We start from the raw sequence: 20,899 nt of genomic DNA, 5'->3' as shown, positions 1-20,899 counted from the left end.
TCTGTCATAAATCAGACATAACATTTCCCTCTCAAAAGGAATTTTGATTTGAAATATTTAGTAGTAATATGTTAAATAGCCATTACCTGACTTTATAAATAATATCATAGTTGATATTGAGTTAAATGTCAAAACTCAAGAAATAATTTTGTTAGGATTTAATGCCTTGTAATTCAACATGACATATTTCTTCTTCAAGTTATGTTTTGTGGGTGTTAACAGTGCTAGGGATCTTAACAATATGCCTTTGTGATAATTACCTGGCTGTAGGTCAGCATTTAAGTGGGTAAAGTATTGAGGCATCATACACTAACAACTTGTGTGAAAGAAATGAAAAATTAACTGAATCACCAGTAATTAATAGGAAATGATTTACGATCCGACTAAAGGAAAGAAAGAGAGTGTAACAGTTAAGATTTAGATTTTCTTTCTGTCTTACCATAACAGGTATGAGAAAGACGAGACGTATGAGCTGAAGGTATGGGAGGTCAGCTGTGTCTCCTACACCATACAGTAATAGGAGGTGACTAAAGGCTGCCTCAGCCCTCTGTGTCTGCCTGCCATGGTAACATCAACAGTGTGTGCCAGTGTGTCAGTTTACTGGATGGAAAGTGCAAAGTAAACTGTCACTGCTGCCATCACAGACTGACAGCATCCCAGAACATCCTACAGAAAGACGTTTAGGTGTGACAACTTAAAAAGAAAACATTAGACTATGATGTCTCATAACATTAGGCCCAGCATTAGATACTGGACAACGTGTGGTTAGTATAGACAGTTTATCTCACGTTTTTTCTCTTTTCTTACATGCTGTTATATGACCATGTGGTATAACTGTGGTTATTCAGGTCTATATGTGATATTAAGCAGCAAACATATGGTGCAATGGTTTAGCTAAAACAGCCTCAATATTCAAATGCAAACAAATGAAAAGTTGTGTTGATGAGCATTAAAATACACTCAGCAGTTTTGCTGCTACAGTTCTAAACATGAGAAGCTTAAGCTGGCTAACGTTAGCGAATGTAGCTAACTTGAGATATTGCTGTGTAACTGACATTTGTGTGTCAGTTTGCTGCTTTATGACTTTAATCTACTTGTGCTACTACATTTATCATTATTGTCATCTGTGAACACGGTGGTTGCTTGTCAAGTTCCTGTTACATGTTACATGTTCAGCCAGGCAATGAGTTTTCTGCAGAAATGATCTCATGCAGGGCAGGACAAAATACCTGTTAGTATTTTCAACTACAAAAGACCAGCAGTGTCAACAATATGCTATAAATGAAGTTTATATTGCTTTTTATAATACTTTATTTTTTAAATCAGTGTCATTATTTCAGCTCTATGGTTCCATTTGAAGCTGTTGCCTGTGTTGGTATTGCACTGGAATTAGATGTAAGGTGCTCTTGTTATCCACCCTGCTCATGAGTTTGTGTTTTGTCCTCTCTTGGTGAGTCATACAGCATTTTAGATTATGAAACAGATCGAACATACAGTGCTGGGGGTTACTGTCTATTTATAGGTATGATCTCATATCCAACTTTTTAATCCTACTCTTTATGCCCTCATAGAACACGGAGGCATGCAATATACAGGGTGATGTAACAGGTTAGTGCAGTTTTAGATTACTCTACAGCATGTGTTGATGATGATATATGACTGCTAATCTACCAGCTAGCATGAGCATCTGATCTCTGCGACGTTAAAGCTCCAGCAGCATTAATCAAAATGCAAAAGCCTGTATTCATTAAGAGGCCTCGAGTGTTGTGGGGGAGTTAGTGCATCACTGTAAGTGTTTAAATGTATTTATAGTGCACTTTGTATTTGAGTGTGTGTAGCTGTACGTTTATGTCATTGCATAAATGTGTTTGGTAAGATCATGATAGAAAAAGTGTGAAGAAACACATTTTTGGTTATGTGTTTTTTATTGGTAGACATATTTGCTTTCTGTCACAACACTTTCCATCATACTTCACGGCTTCTGTTGCCTTTTTTGATGACCTTGCTCTCCACACACACACACACACACACACACACATACTTTTTCATCTTCAAGACAAGGTCAGTAAATAAGGCAACCAAAGAAGACGACAGGTATCACTGCATTATGCAAACATCACAGTCCTTCATTATAGATTATGTAATGTATTGATTATGTCTCATTTGCCATGAACACATAACACGAGGTGGTTCTCGGCCATCACATTTACGCTTCTCAAACGTGTGAGTTTAATGACAGAATGAGTTTGTGATCAAATGAACTCTTTAAATAAAACCATGAAGTCGCAAATCTGTTTACTGAATTTGCATTTAACTACACAGTATATATTTCCAACACTTATGCGAAAACATCCTTTATAAAAACTAGCCTATTTATTAAATATAGAACCATCTCCAGGTAAGCACACAGTTTGCTGATTAATCTGCTGAGATTACATAACGTCCTTAAAAGCTTCCAGTGTATCACTGCTTCATGTCATACAGGCGCTGTCCCAGGCAATATGTTAAGTGGAGGATACACTGTATTATCTATTGAAATGCAACTAAATTCTTATGTAGTATAAAGCTAAGAAATTAGGCCTTAATATCTCTGTGTATTCTGTTTGTACAGCACTCTGAAACATGTAACATTTTATCATATTTTATCAAATAAACATAGATTCCTTCTATAAAACTATATTCATTCATAAAACACTCACCATGTAGTTTTTTGATTCTATTAACCAGTAGAATTCAGAGAGATGCTCTACACTTTTAAGCTGGTGGGATCAATCATGTGATACCAGATACCTCCAGACAGAGCAATGCAAAGATTTGATTGGCTGAAACCTGTGAATGGCCAACGGTAATGATTAACATTCATGTCACAACACTGCAGTTTCATTCAGTCCTGGGTTTGTCTTGGTTGGCGCTATGCCAGACTGTGGCACTTGAGGGCGCTCGGATACAGCTCAGCAGTGTGCCTTCAACTTTTCAGTAATGTGGGCTTATTTCATGAGGCACAATGTTAACATGTTAACAATGTTAACAAGTAACATGGAGATGAGGTCTAAAGGGATAATGATCTGCTCTAAAATGAAAAAGGGCATTTCAACCTCTACAGCACATACGCAGAAAATCAGTGACTCAATAAATAAATGAATAAATTAAATACATTCAAATTAGAAAAAGTAATACATTGCTTGTTAGTAGGATAAAACACAATTCCACACCAGAAAAGTAGTGTTACAATATGTCATTTTCCTTGCTAATTAATCATACAGTGTCCCTAGTCAAATAGCAGCAAGAAATCCTATAGCTTACGAGTGATCAGATTTAAGTCCCCGTCCACAAACTAAGCTCACCTGATAAAATCTCCTTTTAAAGAAGGTAAACTAGGATGACAACTCAAAATAATACATTCCAAATAACTGATATGGGAAAAAAGGAATGTCTGGGATATGATGTGGCTGTTTAATCATAGAAGTATATGATGATTGAGCTGTCAAGACAAATTACCCACATGCATGTCCTAATACACGTGTTTCCTTCTTCCTTGTCTCCTTTCCTTCAAGACACAAGACAAGCAGAGGCAGACACTCATTTGTAGCTTTTAGATGCACCAGGGTCTTTCATAATATACTGAAAAACCCTCCATGAAGCCATGAGGCCTTCTAGTGAAAAGCCTAGACCTAGATCTATGCACAGTGCTTTATCGTAACTGAGACCTTTTTTTTAATTATTAAAACACAATCTGAAACCGGCAAATGTGTTGTCACATGCCTACAATATTGTTTGCAAGTTCGCTTTTTTCCATCATACCTGACTCTAAACTAAAAAAATAAAATAAAATCACAGGTAATATCAGAAGCACAGGTCTATCCATGTATCGAGAGTATAGTCAAACTAGACAACAACTATCATGCCAAGTCTATGTTTATCTGACAGGTGTAAAGATAGTCATGATATCTCATCACTTTGTTTATGTGGTTGGATACAGAGTTATCTTCCCATATGATTTGATTGTCTAGAAACTAAATGTCAGAGAGAGAGAGAGAGAGGCACCAGACTGTAAGGAAGGACAAGTAAAACAAATCAGTAAACAAATAAAGAAGTCTCTCTATATAAATATAAACTCTAGAATTGTCTATGGAGTTGGTCAGCGCTTGATCAATACACACAAATATAAAACGGCAGTCCTGGAACAAATCATTTGTTCTGATCTAGGATGAGCTTTAGCCTCCCTGCTTTCTATCATTTGCCGCAAGGCAGGAGAGGTAAAATGAACCCCAGGTCAGTGTCTAAAAGCAACTATACCAGTCTATAAAATGCGCGTATAAGAGAGAAGGCACAGAAACACAAACCCACTGCGGAGTGGGGTGGACTGACAGCAGCAGTTTTTTGGGAGCAAACTGGATGAAGCTGCAGGTCTGCTGGCAGCAGATGGGTTGCTTACAACTTGCGATGTCTGGAAAAGAGCAAAGATTTATATATTTGCTGTCTCATTTTCGTTTGTTTTGGACCTCCATGTCGGTATGAGTCCTTTGCCAATCTTCTCCTGGCCCTAAACTAGTCGTGAGCGTGACCAGAGTGGTGTCAGTCACCGGAGTCAGAGTCACTTTCAGTGGATAATAAACCAAAGAGGTGACGTCATGTCCCTGAATGCACCCCTGTAGACAAAAGTACATTAAGTTTTTATGTGATGCTCTGCATAACTACCCCTAAACTGCACTGTGCACTAAAGGCTGGTGTACTTTATGTCCCACAACAGAGCAGATCTACACTGTTTTCCTTAATTCTGTCTTCATTTTGTCTTTCAGATCAAGTCTGTCTTTCAGATCAAAATGAAGGTGGGAGCCACTTTATGCTACAGATGTGATGCAGTCCTTTTATTATACACCTATTTCATCACACCTGTCTTCTCCTGTGTTGTTTGATTTGCTGCCGTTGACTGGGCAGGATCTGTCTTTTTACCAACAGACTTGACATCAGTCAAATTTGCCGCCACAGCCCCTTTGCTCTCTTGCCTCTTCTCCTGGTTGGCTGTGCTTCCAACCTTGCTGGTGCTACGTTGCTGGACAGGGGTTGTTGTTTTCACAAGGATGGGTGCTTTCCCTGGGGGCAGACGAGGGTCTTCTCCAATGTTGACGGTCAGGTTGGTGTAGAGAGGCTCCAGCTCTTTGGAAAGGAGCTCGTACGTCAGAGAGTTGAGGCCGTCGGAGCGCCAATTAAGTCTGGTCCTTTTCAGCAGGTCAAATCTAGAAAGATGGACATATTATCATAGGTCTGTGTGCACATGTATGTGTGTGTTTAATAGGGGAGATTCAGGGTCAAACTTTAAGGGAATAGTTTGTTCATTTTCTTTCTTGCCAAGAGCTAGACGAGTAGATGAGTGCCAAGAGCTAGACGAGTAGATGATGGTAATAGTTCAGCACTGTAAAACCATAACTTGGGATTTTAACACTTCGGTTTGAGTACAGATTAAACAACACAAATAAAAAGTGTAAATTTGTGCTGCTATGCATGTTTTGTTACCTTTGGGCAGAACCAGGTTAGCCGTTTCCCCCAGTTTCTATTCTTTATGCTAAGCTAAGCTAATCATGTTTGGGTCGACATGAGGGTCACATCAATCTTCTCATCTGAGTCTCTGCAAGAAAGAAATAACCGCTTGACAAAGTGATTCAAGCAACGAGTTTAGTCTTAATTATGTTTGAGACATATTTCCATTCTGTGAATGTGACTTGTGGCACTTCAACTGATCTGCAGGAGGTTGTTTTCATAATCAAGAAAATCTTTCTGAAGCATCATAGGCAAGAAAAAATGTGTTTTTCTTTATCTGAAAACAAATGAGCATGCTGCTTGGGGCTGTAGAAATTGTTGGCTCGAGCGAGCAGAGGAAAACAATACAACTTAAAATCAACCACTCTTGTCAAAATTCAACATGTGAAAGGTTGAAGACAGCAGTTTGGGAGAAAAGGGGGAAGACAACATGATTCCTGTCCCCAGCAATGGGGATGGACAAATGTTAATCGTACAAGGTGAGTGTTTATTTGCTAGCGTGAAAATTATTTTTTCATAGTTCAAAAACATCCTAGTGGCCCTGTGAAATTAGATCAAAGGGACTACATTATTTTTGTGCGTCTGTGAGTGTGTCCATCTGTACCTGCGTGGGTTTTGCTCATTGCCTCTGTCTCCTTTGTGCTTGATCATCTTGTAATGACCAATGGCCACAGGAGGGCGCATGATCTTCATGCCAGACAGACGTACTCTGGAAAGACGGCACACAACAGGAGTTAACGGGAACAGAAGATTCTCAATCACAGCCATAAAACTGGAAAGCTAAATCTCATAGTCAGGGTAATATTAGATCAACAAACACTGGCACTTTACTATCCATGATTATTTTCTAGAACTCAATGGCAATACTCAGTCTGAAGACATCTAGCTTCTATGGTATACATTTAAAAGCAGAAGAATAAAGAAAACAAACACAATTGTGGGTGACGTATGAGAATAACATACTCATACTATAGGCAGTAGAAGACACTGTGGTTCCCTTTTTCCATCTCTGTTGCTTCTGTGCCACCTCAGTTATCTAAGTCAATTAAAACATGGTGTAACTGATGTTGTGAATGTCCAGTATATGGTATATTTTAAGCTGCAAACACCATGCACAAAAGGAAAAATGTTACAATAACTGTGAGAGAAATATTCTTGTCAGTCTCTAACAGAAAAGCCAGAGAGTGGAGAGAAGGGACCGCAGCACAGAAATGAGATGAGCCTGAAAAATGCCTGAAAACTCTTGAGCACGCAGCCCAGCCCAAATCTGTGAGCTAGTTCAGGCAAACATACTCACTGAGCACACTCCAAGAAACACACAGCAAAGCCACAGCAGTGGGAGGGGACGTGAAGATGAAAGATGATGTTAGGGCACATAAAATAAAAGTCAAAGAAACAAAAAATGTAAACGTAAGAGAAAAAGACAAATGAATAGAGCAAAAGATGGAAAAAAAGTACAGAAAGTGGAGAGGCTGAAATGGTGTGCATGTAATTCTGATGCTGAATACTCGTGCACATTTCACATGTCAACATGCACAGTTTATAGTTCACTCTGTCATCGCGCAGGACGGTGACCTCTGCCCCATTCACCCTCCTCACCTGGCAGCTATGTCATCATCCTCTCCGCCCCAGCCCCAGTACTGGTTAGGGAAGCCATTCATCTTCATGTACTGGTCTGGGGTCACTGCAGACACCCCACCAAAATACTGTGGGTACGGCAACCTGGGAGGATCACATCACCAATATGCAATCTTGAAAATAATGTCTCAGCACAATACATTTAAGTGGAAGTCCACCCATACACACGTACACACCGTGCTACTACCTGTATCTGAACTTGTCCATGGCCACAGACAGGTGTGTGGGGAACTGTTTGTGGCAGGTGTAGGTGTTGTGGTCGTTCTCAGGCAGCAGGTCAACATCGTGCAGGAAGATGCAGCTCCAGTCTTCATCTCTGAGTGCCTCCCGCACCCCAACATTCAGCAGCTTGGCTCGATTAAAAGTACCGTTCCCCCACTGAAGTCAGACGGAGACAGCATGTGTTAAGTGCTCAACTCTGATTGGCTAAGGGACAACATTTAAGGTCTGCTATTGCACAATGCGACTCTTTGACTTTCTTTGATTAAACTGATAAGGTTAGCACAATGTGTGAGACAATAATCTCACACTAACTTACTGTGGTTTACAGTTGAGCTACAGCACATTGCAATTTGAGGATGCAACCTAGCAAGCAGTTACACTCACAGTTTTCTCAGTTGCAACTAGTACACATTTTTATCAGTGAATTACCCAGAGCAACCACCCAAGCATTATAAATGGATAACATCAATAATACAAATGTGTCACAAGCACTATGACACCAGTATTATGCCAGTGACATGTTGGTTATACACCTGAAATACGGCAGTGCAACACAAATATTACTCCAGTCATACCCTGACATTACAAGATTAATATACTGATAATACATAGTCACAATACAGCATAATATACCATAACAGTGTTAGATTGGTATTCTTACACCACTAACACCAGTATCACATAATGCTACTATTATGCTGAGAATGTTTACACACCTAACACACCAGTATCGCACCAATACTACACTAGTAATGTGTTGATATTACACCAGCACCAGTGCTTTTTCTTGTGGAGAGAGACGGCCCGAGCTATAACATTGGATACATTGGATAATAAAATTTTGAAGCAGCATGCACACACACAAAACACACATTCATAGATAGCCTGACCTGCTGTACTATGTAGATGCTGTAGTGGATCTGCTGTCTTTGCAAGAAAGGGTGGAGGTGGTAGAGGAGGGCACGCAGGTGGGTCTGCCGGTTCCGGTACGGTACCACGATCGCTGTGTGGTGGCGAGGTTCACAGTCCGGGGGCCGGTAGCGTCCGCCTGGGAGCACTAAGGGGTTCCTCTGTCTGATCTCCTCCAGAGACAGAGGAGAGGAAAGATGGACAGATACAGGTCCGACTGGAGGAAAGGAAAGGGTTAAAAGTGTAAATATTAATCGTCTGAACAACAACTTAGCGGAATTCCACACATTCACTGTGCGTTTTACTGTATATGCATATGTTACATATACCAGTATACATTTAACCACTCTCACTCTCTCACCCAGCAGTGGGGAGGGGATCTGGCAGTCTCTCAGCGGTGGTCCTGTGGCAGGGGGTCCAGTGCCAGAGTTCCGAGGCGGGGGAGGTGGGACTCCCAGATGACTGAGGTTGGTATAGACGTCGTGAGGTCGAGAGTAATCAAACTCTGGCTCTGTGGAGTGCACCAGGACAGACACCAGGCCTCTAAAGCCACCAAGGGAGAAATAGAGAACAAAGGCGAACTGGAAGCCCACCAGCAAGGCCAGTGTACATGGGGAGTCCAGAGAGCGCCCACAGCACGCCATAATAAAGTAAGAATGCAGAGGTACGGCGAAATTCAAACGTGGGGAAAATGGAAGGAAGGATGGGAGGAGAGATGGAGGGAAAAGCAAATGACAGCTGGGTGAGGAGGGTGGAAGAAGAGGTGGGAAATGAGCAAGGGGAGGCAGAAGGAGAGGAGGGGCGGGAGGCAGCACTGAGTGCAGGCTCAGGCGTGCAGGAGGCGGATGTCCATCTGTATGAATGGGTAGTAGTGGTGGTGAAGCTCAGTCAGCACTGCCATCACCTCCTGACCACGGACGTCACTGAGAAAGAAGAAGAAAAATATTTTCATCAAATCGCATGTATGTATGTATCTATGTATCTATGTATGTATGTATGTATGTATGTATGTATGTATGTATGTATGTATGCATGCATGCATGCATGCATGCATTATTGCATTAGTCTAGATGTATAGTACCTGGTTTTGCAAAGGTCTAATTAAAACCTGTCTTGGTCCAGGAAGGGTTCGATCCACCTCTCTCCTCCTCTTCCTTCTTTCATCATCAAGCTCTTCCTCTTGTCATCATCAAGCTTTCTGTAATTTAAAAAAAAGAGACCTGACTGAGAAAGAACACAGCAGCAGCTTTGTCTGAGCTCTACTGTGTTGTCTGCTGTGAGCTAAAATAAGCTGGGGAATGACAGGCAGCTACAAACAAATGTCATGTTTGCTTCTTTATTTAGAATGGCTTATTTTCAGCAGTGACATTTCTACGGGGCGTACATGGGAGAGAGGCTGATGCCTGCAGATCCATTAATCCAACATCACAGTTCCCTGTTAGTCCAAACAAATGCATGATACAGCATGATGGTGAATTTCCTGACACAGGAAACAAGCATCCGTAGCTATTTAAAAAAAAAAACAGATCAATGCAGAGCAGAAACAGCGCCATGGTTATCAGTACAGTAAGCTTTCAGTCCAGGTGATTAGCCTATCAGCATCAATCGTCAGGCCTGTGCAGCAATGATGTGCAGTATTTATGTGACTATAGCGATTGCGTCTCTATAGCAGGATCACTGCCTGCAAGTTTCCCCCCCTGTCGACCACAAAGGCTGTTTCTTAATTCGCTTTTTTTTATTATTATTATCATCATTATCATAGGCTCCATACGAGCTCTGCAGCACCAGCCCGACTCACCAGCACGTCCCTGCGACATTTCAAATCCAGCCCCCGGCTTCCTCTGAGAATAGACGGGCCGCTGCCACCGACTGCAAGCGATGGACCAAAAGATACCGTTTTTTTTTCCTGATGCTGGTCACTTTCCTTCCTCCTCCTCCTCTTCCTCCTCCTCCTAATCTCTCATGCGAGGCGAAATCTCTCCGTAGCTGCTTACAGACCGCTGCAAACGCTTTCACACGCAAGAGCATCGCCGCATATCCGTCCGGTGTCAACACAGGCAAGTGCGCTGTGCCTCAGCGGGGCACGGCTGTACCACTGGATAATAAGATGGGCTGGGGCGCACCGCCGTGACGCACGGAGCGGCAAATTTCAAAACGAGTGGGAAATTGTGATTTTGCCTCTGATGATTGATTGATGAATGCAGGAATATTTGACCATTTCAAATTGTTATTATTCTCATTTTTATTATTATGAGGCAAAGTATCTGAAGAAAGCTACTGAGGCAAAATGTATTTTCGTTCAAGAGACAAAAGATTCAAACAGGATTTAAAGCCACATCTTCCAAATATCACCCAACCCAAAGTTTAATTATAGAGCTCATTACATAAAGCATGAGCCATAAAGTTAATCAGAATTATGACCACTCTGCATTATCTAATTTGTTTAGGTCCGCATGTTGTCATATTAAAGTGTAGGCCTGCATCATTTGTCAGTGAGAAAATGTGAAAATGTCTGTAGTATGCAGTGGGACTTTTGGGGTTCTTTCTTCTGTGTGTGTGTGTGTGTGTGTGTGTGTGTGTGTGTGTGTGTGTGTGTGTGTGTGTGTGTGCGTTGGTGTTCCCTAGTGCTGAAGAAACCGTAGTGGGAAAGCACCACACAGAGGAAGTCTGGGGGAAAGAGCACAGAGTTGTGTTATTGAATCCCACAGCAGAGATGAAGGAGTCTCACAATGCTGCAAAGAATGTGTCAAGAAAACGTGGTGCGACCCGTCTGTTGTGGCTGAAAATCATTTTGACGCACAAACACAATCTAAAAACCACAGAACTTTGATCAAACACATTGCCAATCATGATTGACAAAATTACTTGTTTCATTTTACCAATTAATGGTTTCAGGCTGATATTGGGATATTTGAATTTAAGATAATTTAAGGTCCTCTAAGGACCTGAAGACATCCCGTCCACAGCATCAAAATTATATGAGGGATATTCAGGATTTGGAACCATCGAACCTCAGAAAATCCCACTAGCGTTCAAAAGATCAGTTTTTTTGTCTCACATGGATGGTAATGTGAGCTTGTGTTTGAATTATAAAAGTGTGAACTCAAAATTTCTCTACACAAAATGATATTTCGTCTTTATTTCTCACACGGCATCCAACCCAGGGGCATCATTTGTTCTCTGGCTTTATGCAGCAGGCTAAAAATTTCTTTATTCACATGCAGCAGTAGCTTCTCAGATTACAGAACAGAGACAGGACAGAATACTTATGGCTAAAGTAGCTCCACATAGGTCTACCAACGTAAACAGGCTAACCCTCCATTAACCCTGAAGCAGAAAAAGCATAATAGAGAAACTGTGCAAAACAATGCATGAACACTACTATTGTTTGTAGCACTATGTGAACACACTGCTTTCATTGTGTCAAAGCAAAGCGGATGTGTGTTTACTCTAACTGAGGCACACCCCCACTATGTCAGTGTCCCCTCGAGGAATACTGTATTTAAGTATCATACAGACAGCATAATATTAGTAAAGGCACAGAGTAGAGTCCTTACACAGGCAGGCTGGAGGTTCAGTTACCTCAGATCAACAAGAAAAGTTGTTTAACACTGATGAGGGGAATTTTAAATGTACATATTGCCCTTTTAATCAATCATCTGCCATGATATATACAAAAGATTTTTGCTGGTTAACTTGAATAACGGTTTCTAATTTTTTGTGCAATTCTTTTTTTCTGTAAATGTTGGAAAATAGGCCCAAATCTGTGACTAGCTGTTTATTAATACAGTTTAATTTCATCACAGAGTTGAGGCCAAATAGCTTCAGATCAGTGAAACAGGGACAACGTCATGTATCTTCCAAATCAACACACACAGAAAGTCACAGAGAGCACCTCTTTATGTATATATAAAAACCTATAATGCATTGCTTTTCTACTTTTTTTACTCGTAATCTTAAAAATGTTAATAAAACAAAAATGACTTCAATCACAATAAGCACTATTGTGTAAAAAATATGGAATGAAATGCTTCACAAGTTTTCAGTACTCGTTTTTCATCTATTTAGGCTGGGGGAAACAGTCTCACCTGTTTCATCTATCTCAGATGACAAAACTTTCAAAACCTTAAATTCAAAAATGCAAAAAACTCAAGTGAAGTACTGCAAGCGTTATGCTTTCCACTCCCTTCAAGTTATGTGATTGTATTTTTCACTTCTCTTCCTATTTCATCAGTCCCTTTCATCCTCTCTCCAAAACCAATAATAGCAATAATAATAATAATAGATATCATATTCTCAAATATGAACTCCCTTTCCTCAATCTCTCAAGTTTTCATTATTTAAATTATCTGCTCCTCGTCGATTATTCCTCCCCCTCCCCTCACTCTCTCCGTCTCTCAGTATCTCTCTGTCTTTACTTTTTGTAGTTGCCGAACTGAATGGCCAGCCGGTCGCTGACACAGCGGAACGTTGCAGGCTGCACCTCCCAGTAGTTGACAGGGTTACCAAACAGGCTGATGCCATTATAGAACGTCCTCTTCATCCCAAATCCTCGAGGGCAGAAGTCATCAACACTCACTTGGTTGATGTTGTTGGAATGGAGGTACACCACCTAAAAAGCAGGAGGAGTAAAGAAGAGGGTGACGAGAAGAAGAAGCGTTGTGTGGAACATTCAGTAACACTAAATTTTAGACTCACCTGTAGGTATTTCATATCTGGGAGGCCTTTAGGAACACGAGTGAGGCGGTTGTTGTCCAGATGCAGCTCTCTCAGCCTGGGGAGGTAGGACAGACTGCCATTCTCCATGTTACGGATATGGTTAAAGCCAAGGCCCAACCTGGAAAAAGTGAGACAAGAGGAGAAATGTGAAAGAGGCAGAAATTAGGCCTCTGCACGGTACATTTAACTGAACTGTTTAACCTGTGTGAGCTGGACTAAATTCCCCGATAAAGATCGTTGTAACAAAGGGATATTAAGCCAGGTGAGAATTAGGACCACAGCAACCTAGCAATCCTCCTGTGATTATATATAATCACAGTTTAAATGTATGTGAAATAAGGTAAAGGAAAACTGAGACTGCAATTTTGACTGGGTTGGGCTACATACACATAAAATAGCAATAACTCAGTGTCAGTGTAGTCAGTGTAGTTCATATTGTTACCCCTGAGGGGCACTGCTGACTGGGAATGTGCTTGCTTAAAACCGCAGGATAATTTTTCTCAGATATGCAAGTCAATCCACCAGAGTGCAAGATATGGCTGGAAATGTTGACGTGTGAAAGGTACCTGTAGAGGTTTTTGTAGCGGCTCAGGTCCTCCAGTTCCACAGCCTGGATCTGGTTGCGGTCCAGATGAAGCTCATGGAGACTCTCTGGGAGATCTGAAAGACAGACGCCATACCTGTAAGGCTCCACTTTAAGGTGAGATCTGATTTTGTCCATTCTTCTTTTGTATTCTTCTTAAAGGGACAGTTTGTTGTCCGTACAGACACTCAGAGCTTATCTAGCTTAGAGCTAGATGAAAAGATTAATATCACTCGTATGTTTGTCAGTTAAATATGGAGCTAAACCCTGCAGCCAAATAGCATAGTTATGCATAAAGACTGGGGACACAGGGAAACAGCTAGTCTGGCTTTGTCCAAAGATTTAAAAAAATCCACTTACCTGAATCTGTAAACTCCCTAATTAACACGTTATAATTTGTCTGTTTAATCCGGACAAAAACTGTAGCATAAAAATACCAATTTGTGGTTTCACTGGGGGTAACGTGCTGGAGTATTTCTTGGCCTGGTCCCTTGAGTCTTGTCATCACCATGCAGTTGCCAGGCAACCGGTGAAGACACCAATGTATTGATTAAGCGAACAAGATTAAACATATTACAAAGTGAGCTTTAGAGGTTGTGGTATGCAGATTTTTTTTTACCTTAGGACAGAGCCAGGCCAGCTGTTTCCTGATGTTTCTCATTTTTGTGCTAGGCTAATCGGCTGCTGGCTTCATTTTTAGCTTACAGACATGATGAGAGTGGTGTCAATCTTCCCATCTACAGTAATAAATAAGAAATATGTGCATTTCCTAGAATATTGAACTATTCCTTGAAAGATAGCCCAAGGCCTCCATTGCAAATATGTTATCACTTTAGCCACCCAGATGAGTTGCTACCTTTTGGCACTCCAGTCAGTTTGGCCTCCGATATACGCAGATAATTCAGTTTCAGTCCCTTGAAGGCTCCCGGCTCAAAACCGCTGTTCTGTATGGGATTTGCTCCCATTTCTGCAAAATGAAGGGAACATTTGTGGCATGAAATAAAATACAGTCTCTTTAATCTTCAAAATCCAATACCATTTCTATACAGTGGCAAAGGCAGTGGTGTACACCACAGAATGTAGCCTAGATTTGTTGCAGTCATCATTATTGCTGACCTATGCAGTTCATGTTGCTCAGTCCTGCAAAGGCTCCAGCTGCCACCTTCTTGATGCGGTTCTCGTGGATCCTCATCTCAACCAGTGAGGCCGGCAAGTTCTTGGGGATAGTGGTCAGCAGATTCTTGGAGAAGTAGAGCTTCTGCAGGTGTTTGAGAGGCACGAATGTTCTGGGATGGACTTTGGAAATATGATTATTCCTCAGAGACAGACCCTGAAAAATAAACACAGTAAATTTCAAAAATACTTTATTTGATTTGTGTGAACACATCAGTGACATCCAGACAGGCAGAAAGAAATAAGAAATTGTGCTTCCATCCTCTGTCTCTACTGAATTTGTCTGTGGAATTAAAGCAGATCAACAGCAGTCAGACCACAGCAGTCCATCACTTAGCAGACTGTCTCTCCACCTGCGCTGGCTGGAAGATGGAGACAGATGTAGGCTGAGGTAAACAGACCTTAATAGAGATGTTATTGTATAATGTCATGCTGGGAGTTTCCTACACTGCCAGACTTAATATTGCTCTTGGTCAGTGCCCTTGAATGTGGGTCAGGAGTGAGCAAAATCTTTCTGCTAAGAGAGTCAAGGATGTGAGTTTGAATACTGCCATTTGGCTTCAGGCACTCACTTCATACAATTAAAGCTCTCAGTGTGAAGCGAATCCCAGAGGAGACAGAGGGTCATAATGATATTTCACACTTCTGATGCCAATACAAGCTGAGCTGAGTTGGTTACATGTCTTTGAGAAGTGTTAATGCTGAGTGGGACTATAATGAATGTGACTGTACTTAGTGTGTGTCTCTTACATATAAGTTGTTAAGGCCTTTGAAGTCATTCTCTTTGAGCTCGGTGATACGGTTGTTCTGCAGGTCCAGGAACTTGGTGTCCAGAGGAATATTCTTTGGCACCTCGGTCAGACCTGAGGACAAGACCAATAAAAACACAGAAGGGAATCATACTCCATTAAATGCTTCCATGAACGACTGTGAACCAACACCCTAAAAACCAGTTTGTTTTCAATGGGCAAGCTCTTAGGATATCTTAGTCAGACATACACCTTGGAAAATAAATAGTCACTGTGTTTTATGTGCCATTAGGCCTAAAATTTAACCCAATCATACTCCCACACAATCTCAAATGAGCACCTTGGGCCTCCCCATCTATTATTTTAATGAGCAGTGGACATAGACACAACCATGGAGGTCATACGGAGACGTCAACAACCCATAACATTATTGGTTTGTCACTGACAAAGACAAACACACTCACTCACACACACACACACACACACACACACACACACACACACACACACACACACACAGAAATGCAAATTCCCCTCACACCAGATGGGGACACCAGATGTTTTCCATTTGGATGTGACTTAAATACCATCACACATCGAATAAAAGGGAGACAGGCACAACCCTGACATATACAGAGAAATACAATCTGTATGTCTTAATGTGTGAGTGGTGAAGTGTCTTCATTTTGGCTTCTTTGTGACAGAAACACCTGGAAATTAGCATTTAACAGTGTATATACATAACACCAAAAGCTGTTATAGTTAGGGTTGCTTATGAATATACTACATATATAATTTCAACAACTGGACAGTGTTAAGAAATACACCTGCATTATTTCATTCATTTTCTCTGGAAAATGACTCAGCAGCACATGCACAAACACAGCAACCAGTGATCATTAACAAGGCCACATCACAGCGCCACATGGACGAGTGTATAAGACGTGGTCAGTGGCCCAGACAGGACACAGTAAGCGAATCCCGACAAGGGCCGACCTCATCTGGACCACGACCATGATGCAACCAGACCTGCTGGTGAGAGAGTGCCAGCTGTCCCACTGGGATCCAGTGCGCCACCAACCACATCTGACCCACAGGACTGTACCCAGAGCTGTCCATCTAGAGTTAAGTTTAGATATACGGCTTTGGCTTTGTGACTGTGCCACACCCTCCATGTCACCACACAGGATCAAACCCTCAGCAGCTCCCTCTGACATTCTGTTCAAACCACGTCCGTGCAGTGCTGAGAGATCTGCTGCAGCCGCTGAAGAGGCTTGGAACTTTATAGTGTATCCTTATCCAAGAAATTAAGTATGATTTGGCCTTCAGGGAGCAAAGATTCATTCATTAAAAGTTGCAGTTGAAATATCACATTTCAATCTTAGGTTTGAATTATAAAATAAACTCAGACTCTATGATTTACTTTTCTCAAATGTAAGAAAGTTATTGCAGCTGCTGTGAGAGCAATATGACTCCAAAGACGCCAGATGGATTCATGTGGTAGGAAATATTTACCTTCCAGTCAACACCTGCAGCCTTCGGCATGCATCCTGCAAGCTGGAAACCGTCAAATTTGTATGCTTGCTTCAAATCTAACCTACATTATAAGCAAACCTGACAAGACTTTCACCAACACACTGATTAACTGAATCCTTTAACCCTCTAAACCCCAAACCACTGAGCGTCACCCATATCTGCCACAAATCTCAATGCCTTTACCACAAACTGACAAAACTAGCACCCTCATAAACCCCAGTGCCCCTCAACACAAGTACCCGACATCATGCTAGGATGCACAGTGAGAGGAGACAGACGCCACCGCCAAAATACATCTGTTCTAAATAAGCACTTGACATCTCGGAAATTATACGCTTCCACATTTACCCGCTGCAGAAAGACCAGGGACAGTAAATATACAGAACTTGTAAAATGATGATTCGGCAAAACCATTATGTCTAAACGCAGACAGCTTATTAGAGTTATGTAGCCAGTATACTGTGAGGAACCTTTATATCCATAAATACAACTGAATGTAGTTTCTTTGGTCATGTAAGAATAGCACGCAGTTATAACATCCACAGTCAGGAAATTGTAGCGTATGCTTAAATGGAAATATGACTAAAATTAAGTCAGACTGTAAATGCATCATATAAATCACATTTTGAGGTATTGAGGTTATTTGATTTATCAGGAAACAGCTAAATATTTTTGTATTCTTGTCACTTCCCAGACGATCAACACTGTGGTTTTCCACTGGGAATCATAAGTCATTATCCTGATAACAGCGTTATCCTGTACACATAAACATGATTTTTATCTCTCTGTCATCCTTTGGTTTTAATCCTCTCTTCCATCTTTAAATCCCTTCAAACTAACTCGTTCCTCCCTCCATCCTCCCATCCTGTTTTGGGTTGCCCTTCACATCCTTTTCACATCCCTTAACTACATGAAACAGCTCCTTAAAGACAATGAGGAAATTATAAACTTTTCATCTCCTCCCATCAAAGAGTTTTTTTTCATCCGCTACTGTGTTTCTGTCTGCCTTCCTGTAACTCCCTCTCTTGATCCCTCTCCGTCTTTCTTATTTTCTCTTCCTCCTTCCCTCTCCTTTTCTTTTCTCTTTTTTTTCCTGCTCAAACTCCCTCTCTTCCTTTCCCACCCAGTATCTCCACACAAAGTCTGGAACACAAAATCCCTCAAAGACATGCCTTTCCTTGTTAAAATACACCAACATTATCCCAAGAAAGAAATTCCCCTCTTAGATAACACACTAATGGGGAACTGTATTCTCTGGAGCTGTAAAAAGTCATGCCAGGCTCAGGTCATGCTCACTTACTCCATCATCCAACTCATTTGCTGTCCTATCTGAACCTCTTGACACACACATACTTAGAAATGATGACAAAGCACCACAGACATGCATCTCTCTCTTTCTCTCTGTCTGTTGCTTCTCTTTTTCTTTCACACACACTCTCACTGACCGAGGTCAGAACACTGAACGACCCTGAGCTGACAGTGGCAGCCGAAGGGGCACATGGGCATGTCAGGGGGCAGGATCTCCTCCAAGGCTGAGCCCTCTTCCTCATCCCTCATCATCGACATCATCCCACCGCTGTCCATACTGTCCATGGCAAAATCCCAGAAGCCTCTCTGCTCGAAGGGCAGGGCCGAGGACATGGAGAGCAGCCGGGTGACACATAGCAACAGCAGGAGGGAGCAATGTGGCAACATCTTTGACTTACACACCTAAGAAGACACAAGAAGGAAGGGGAGCAGCATCAGTTTTATTGTACATCAATGTATGCACTCTTAATTAGGTACACCAAGCCAAAACAAATGCTATTTAATACAGCAAAGTAATACCTTTTTTTTTTTTTTTGGTTAAAACTGTGTTGTTAAGGCTGGGATGTTGATTCAGTGTTATGTTCAATTTGGAGGCTGTAGTTAGTTGTGTTGTTGAATTGTATTGCATTACATTGAAAGGTGTATGATAATAGTTAGTCCACCAAGTGAAGTAAAGAGGAACATGTGCATGGCATCAAAATGTCTGAGATTTTGTAAAATTACCACCAAAAAAAAGGCAAGAAAAGTGCATGAGTGAGGCTGGAAAGCCCTCTAACAAAGCAAGCAACTGCCCTGTGGCCCCAGACACCCAAGGGTCCCAAAGGCCCCAGGTTCGCTGTGTATCCTTTGGTATTTGGTCTAAACTCAATGGTATAGAATGAAACACTAAACTACAGTGTCAATCAAAGCAGTTGCTGCATTATTGATAGATATTAACTTTTATAGATTTGTGAAATCTAGTTTTAAGAACTTTAGCTTTTATATTGTGTTTTCATGGTCCATAGTCCTGAATTACATTTTGTTTAATCCAAATCTCCACACACTGACAGATGCAAAGAAAACCTGGAACCAGGAAGTATTATTCCTTCATGGAAGTACTGGCTGGTTTCAGGGCAAATAAAGTTGCAGTCAGCAGCGGCTCAACAGCAAATTTTTTACACATCACTTACAGTTTAATGCAGCCATGTATGTGGGGGCCTTAAATCCACAGCTAAGGTAATGGTCAGTGATGAATGGATACTGAAATATTATGAAATGGTCTGCTTATCCTTAATTACAAAGCCCTGCTGTTTACACCACACCTCACTTGGAGACCAGGAGCTGGAGGCTGGTGAGGAGAAATGGACTCATTCCCCCTGGGAAACTCTCCAGGAATCAGCTCTGGGAATGAAAGTCACTTAAACCACACTGACAAAATGTCGCTGTCTGCTTCCTGCACACCGAGTTGATTCCCAGGAGAGCAAGTCTCTTCCCACTGGCCAATCAGATAGTGTAGAGGACATCACCTCAGCGGTGGAAAACTTTATTCCTGCAACCGAGCAGTCAGACAAAGCCAGCATTCATTTAGGGGGAAAACTGGGTGTGTAAGTGCTAGTGCACTCACACGACTATGTGCATGCACATGTGTTTGAGTGCGTAAGCGTGTCATGAAACACAGACTCCATGATGTCATGGCTGTACACACAAAGACACACACACACACACTGCTAATTGAGGTCACCAGACATGTGAGCATCTGTGTGCCTGTGCTTGTTTGCTTCCTTTATCCTGTCTTCACTGACCTAACTAACACTTCAGCGCAGCCACCCCTTCCGCTCACCCTAAAACCTAATTCCTAGAAAAACAAATTATTACCAGGCCAATTGATCCCTACAGCAGGGAATTGTGACCCTTAACCTGGGGCTAATCCTATGAAATAAAAGCCCAGTCCTACACTGGACCCTTGGGTGACCTAAAACCTTATAATCTCTGACCATGTCATGTTAATTCCTTCTCTGATCCTCAGTCCCGTAATCCTGTAGCTGGAAAGTCTTGATGCCAATAGTTAGTGTGCAAAAGGACTTTCCAGAGAAGTTCAAGGATCCTGTCACAACATGATCACGTTTTCATTGGAAGTAAGAGGAGAGCAAATTCTGGCTTTCATCTTTGTCAGGACCAAGAGACTGATGAAAAGAAGGAGTGGAGAATAACGGGGGGGGGGAAGGTGGATTGAGATTGCGAAAAAAGGTGTGAAGGTTCAGAGACTGAAGAGAGCAAGAAAGGGGGTCTTGGAGGGAAATTTTGGATGATGTGTTTTTACTGCACTTCAAATGTGTCAGAACATTCAATATTTCTCCTAACTTGAAACTCTTTGTCTCTGTGTGTTTCTTACTTGTCTCACGCTTATTCTACTGAATGCGTCACCATTCAAACTCATGCTTGGTGTTTGTCCAGCCTATTTCAGCTAATGTTCTGGGATATTTCTAGTAGCACTAACTTTTCACAAGACTTTGAATGTCCAAAGAGGGCGACTGCAATAATAAAG

General features: G+C 41.6%; 2 protein-coding genes across 2 annotated transcripts; both read right to left on the bottom strand.

The window, feature by feature from the left end:
- Window positions 1-4,879: 4,879 nt before the first annotated feature.
- b4galt3 (UDP-Gal:betaGlcNAc beta 1,4- galactosyltransferase, polypeptide 3) lies at window positions 4,880-8,951 on the bottom strand. The gene is made up of 6 exons (XM_070839722.1): window positions 8,669-8,951; window positions 8,256-8,524; window positions 7,364-7,554; window positions 7,138-7,260; window positions 6,143-6,247; window positions 4,880-5,237 (listed from the first exon to the last, which is right to left on the bottom strand). The coding sequence occupies exons 1-6, from the start codon at window positions 8,949-8,951 to the stop codon at window positions 4,880-4,882; spliced, it is 1,329 nt and encodes a 442-aa protein (XP_070695823.1).
- A 2,480-nt stretch (window positions 8,952-11,431) lies between these two features.
- Window positions 11,432-18,762, bottom strand: bgnb (biglycan b). Its single transcript, XM_070839477.1, has 7 exons — window positions 18,513-18,762; window positions 15,533-15,645; window positions 14,726-14,939; window positions 14,466-14,576; window positions 13,593-13,686; window positions 13,006-13,144; window positions 11,432-12,919 (listed from the first exon to the last, which is right to left on the bottom strand). The coding sequence occupies exons 1-7, from the start codon at window positions 18,760-18,762 to the stop codon at window positions 12,722-12,724; spliced, it is 1,119 nt and encodes a 372-aa protein (XP_070695578.1). The 3' UTR covers window positions 11,432-12,721.
- Window positions 18,763-20,899: the final 2,137 nt, after the last annotated feature.

This window comes from Pempheris klunzingeri, chromosome 11, assembly GCF_042242105.1.
Source record: "Pempheris klunzingeri isolate RE-2024b chromosome 11, fPemKlu1.hap1, whole genome shotgun sequence".
Taxonomy (NCBI): Eukaryota; Metazoa; Chordata; class Actinopteri; order Acropomatiformes; family Pempheridae; genus Pempheris; species Pempheris klunzingeri.
This window is presented reverse-complemented; position numbering and strand designations above follow the sequence as displayed.

What these genes read in the sequence shown, in the direction of transcription:
- b4galt3 (XM_070839722.1), bottom strand. Translation starts at nt 8,951, where the DNA reads ATGGCGTGCTGTGGGCGCTCTCTGGACTCCCCATGTACACTGGCCTTG. An exon ending in TGAATGTGTGTTTTGTGTGT is followed by an intron (nt 7,555 to 8,255) that starts GTGCATGCTGCT and finishes GTCTGACTTCAG; the next exon opens with TGGGGGAACGGTACTTTTAA. An exon ending in GATGATGACATAGCTGCCAG is followed by an intron (nt 6,248 to 7,137) that starts GTGAGGAGGGTG and finishes CCGTCTTTCCAG; the next exon opens with AGTACGTCTGTCTGGCATGA.
- bgnb (XM_070839477.1), bottom strand. Translation starts at nt 18,762, where the DNA reads ATGTTGCCACATTGCTCCCTCCTGCTGTTGCTATGTGTCACCCGGCTG. An exon ending in AAGGCCTTAACAACTTATAT is followed by an intron (nt 14,940 to 15,532) that starts GTAAGAGACACA and finishes TTTATTTTTCAG; the next exon opens with GGTCTGTCTCTGAGGAATAA. An exon ending in GAGCAACATGAACTGCATAG is followed by an intron (nt 14,577 to 14,725) that starts GTCAGCAATAAT and finishes TTCATTTTGCAG; the next exon opens with AAATGGGAGCAAATCCCATA.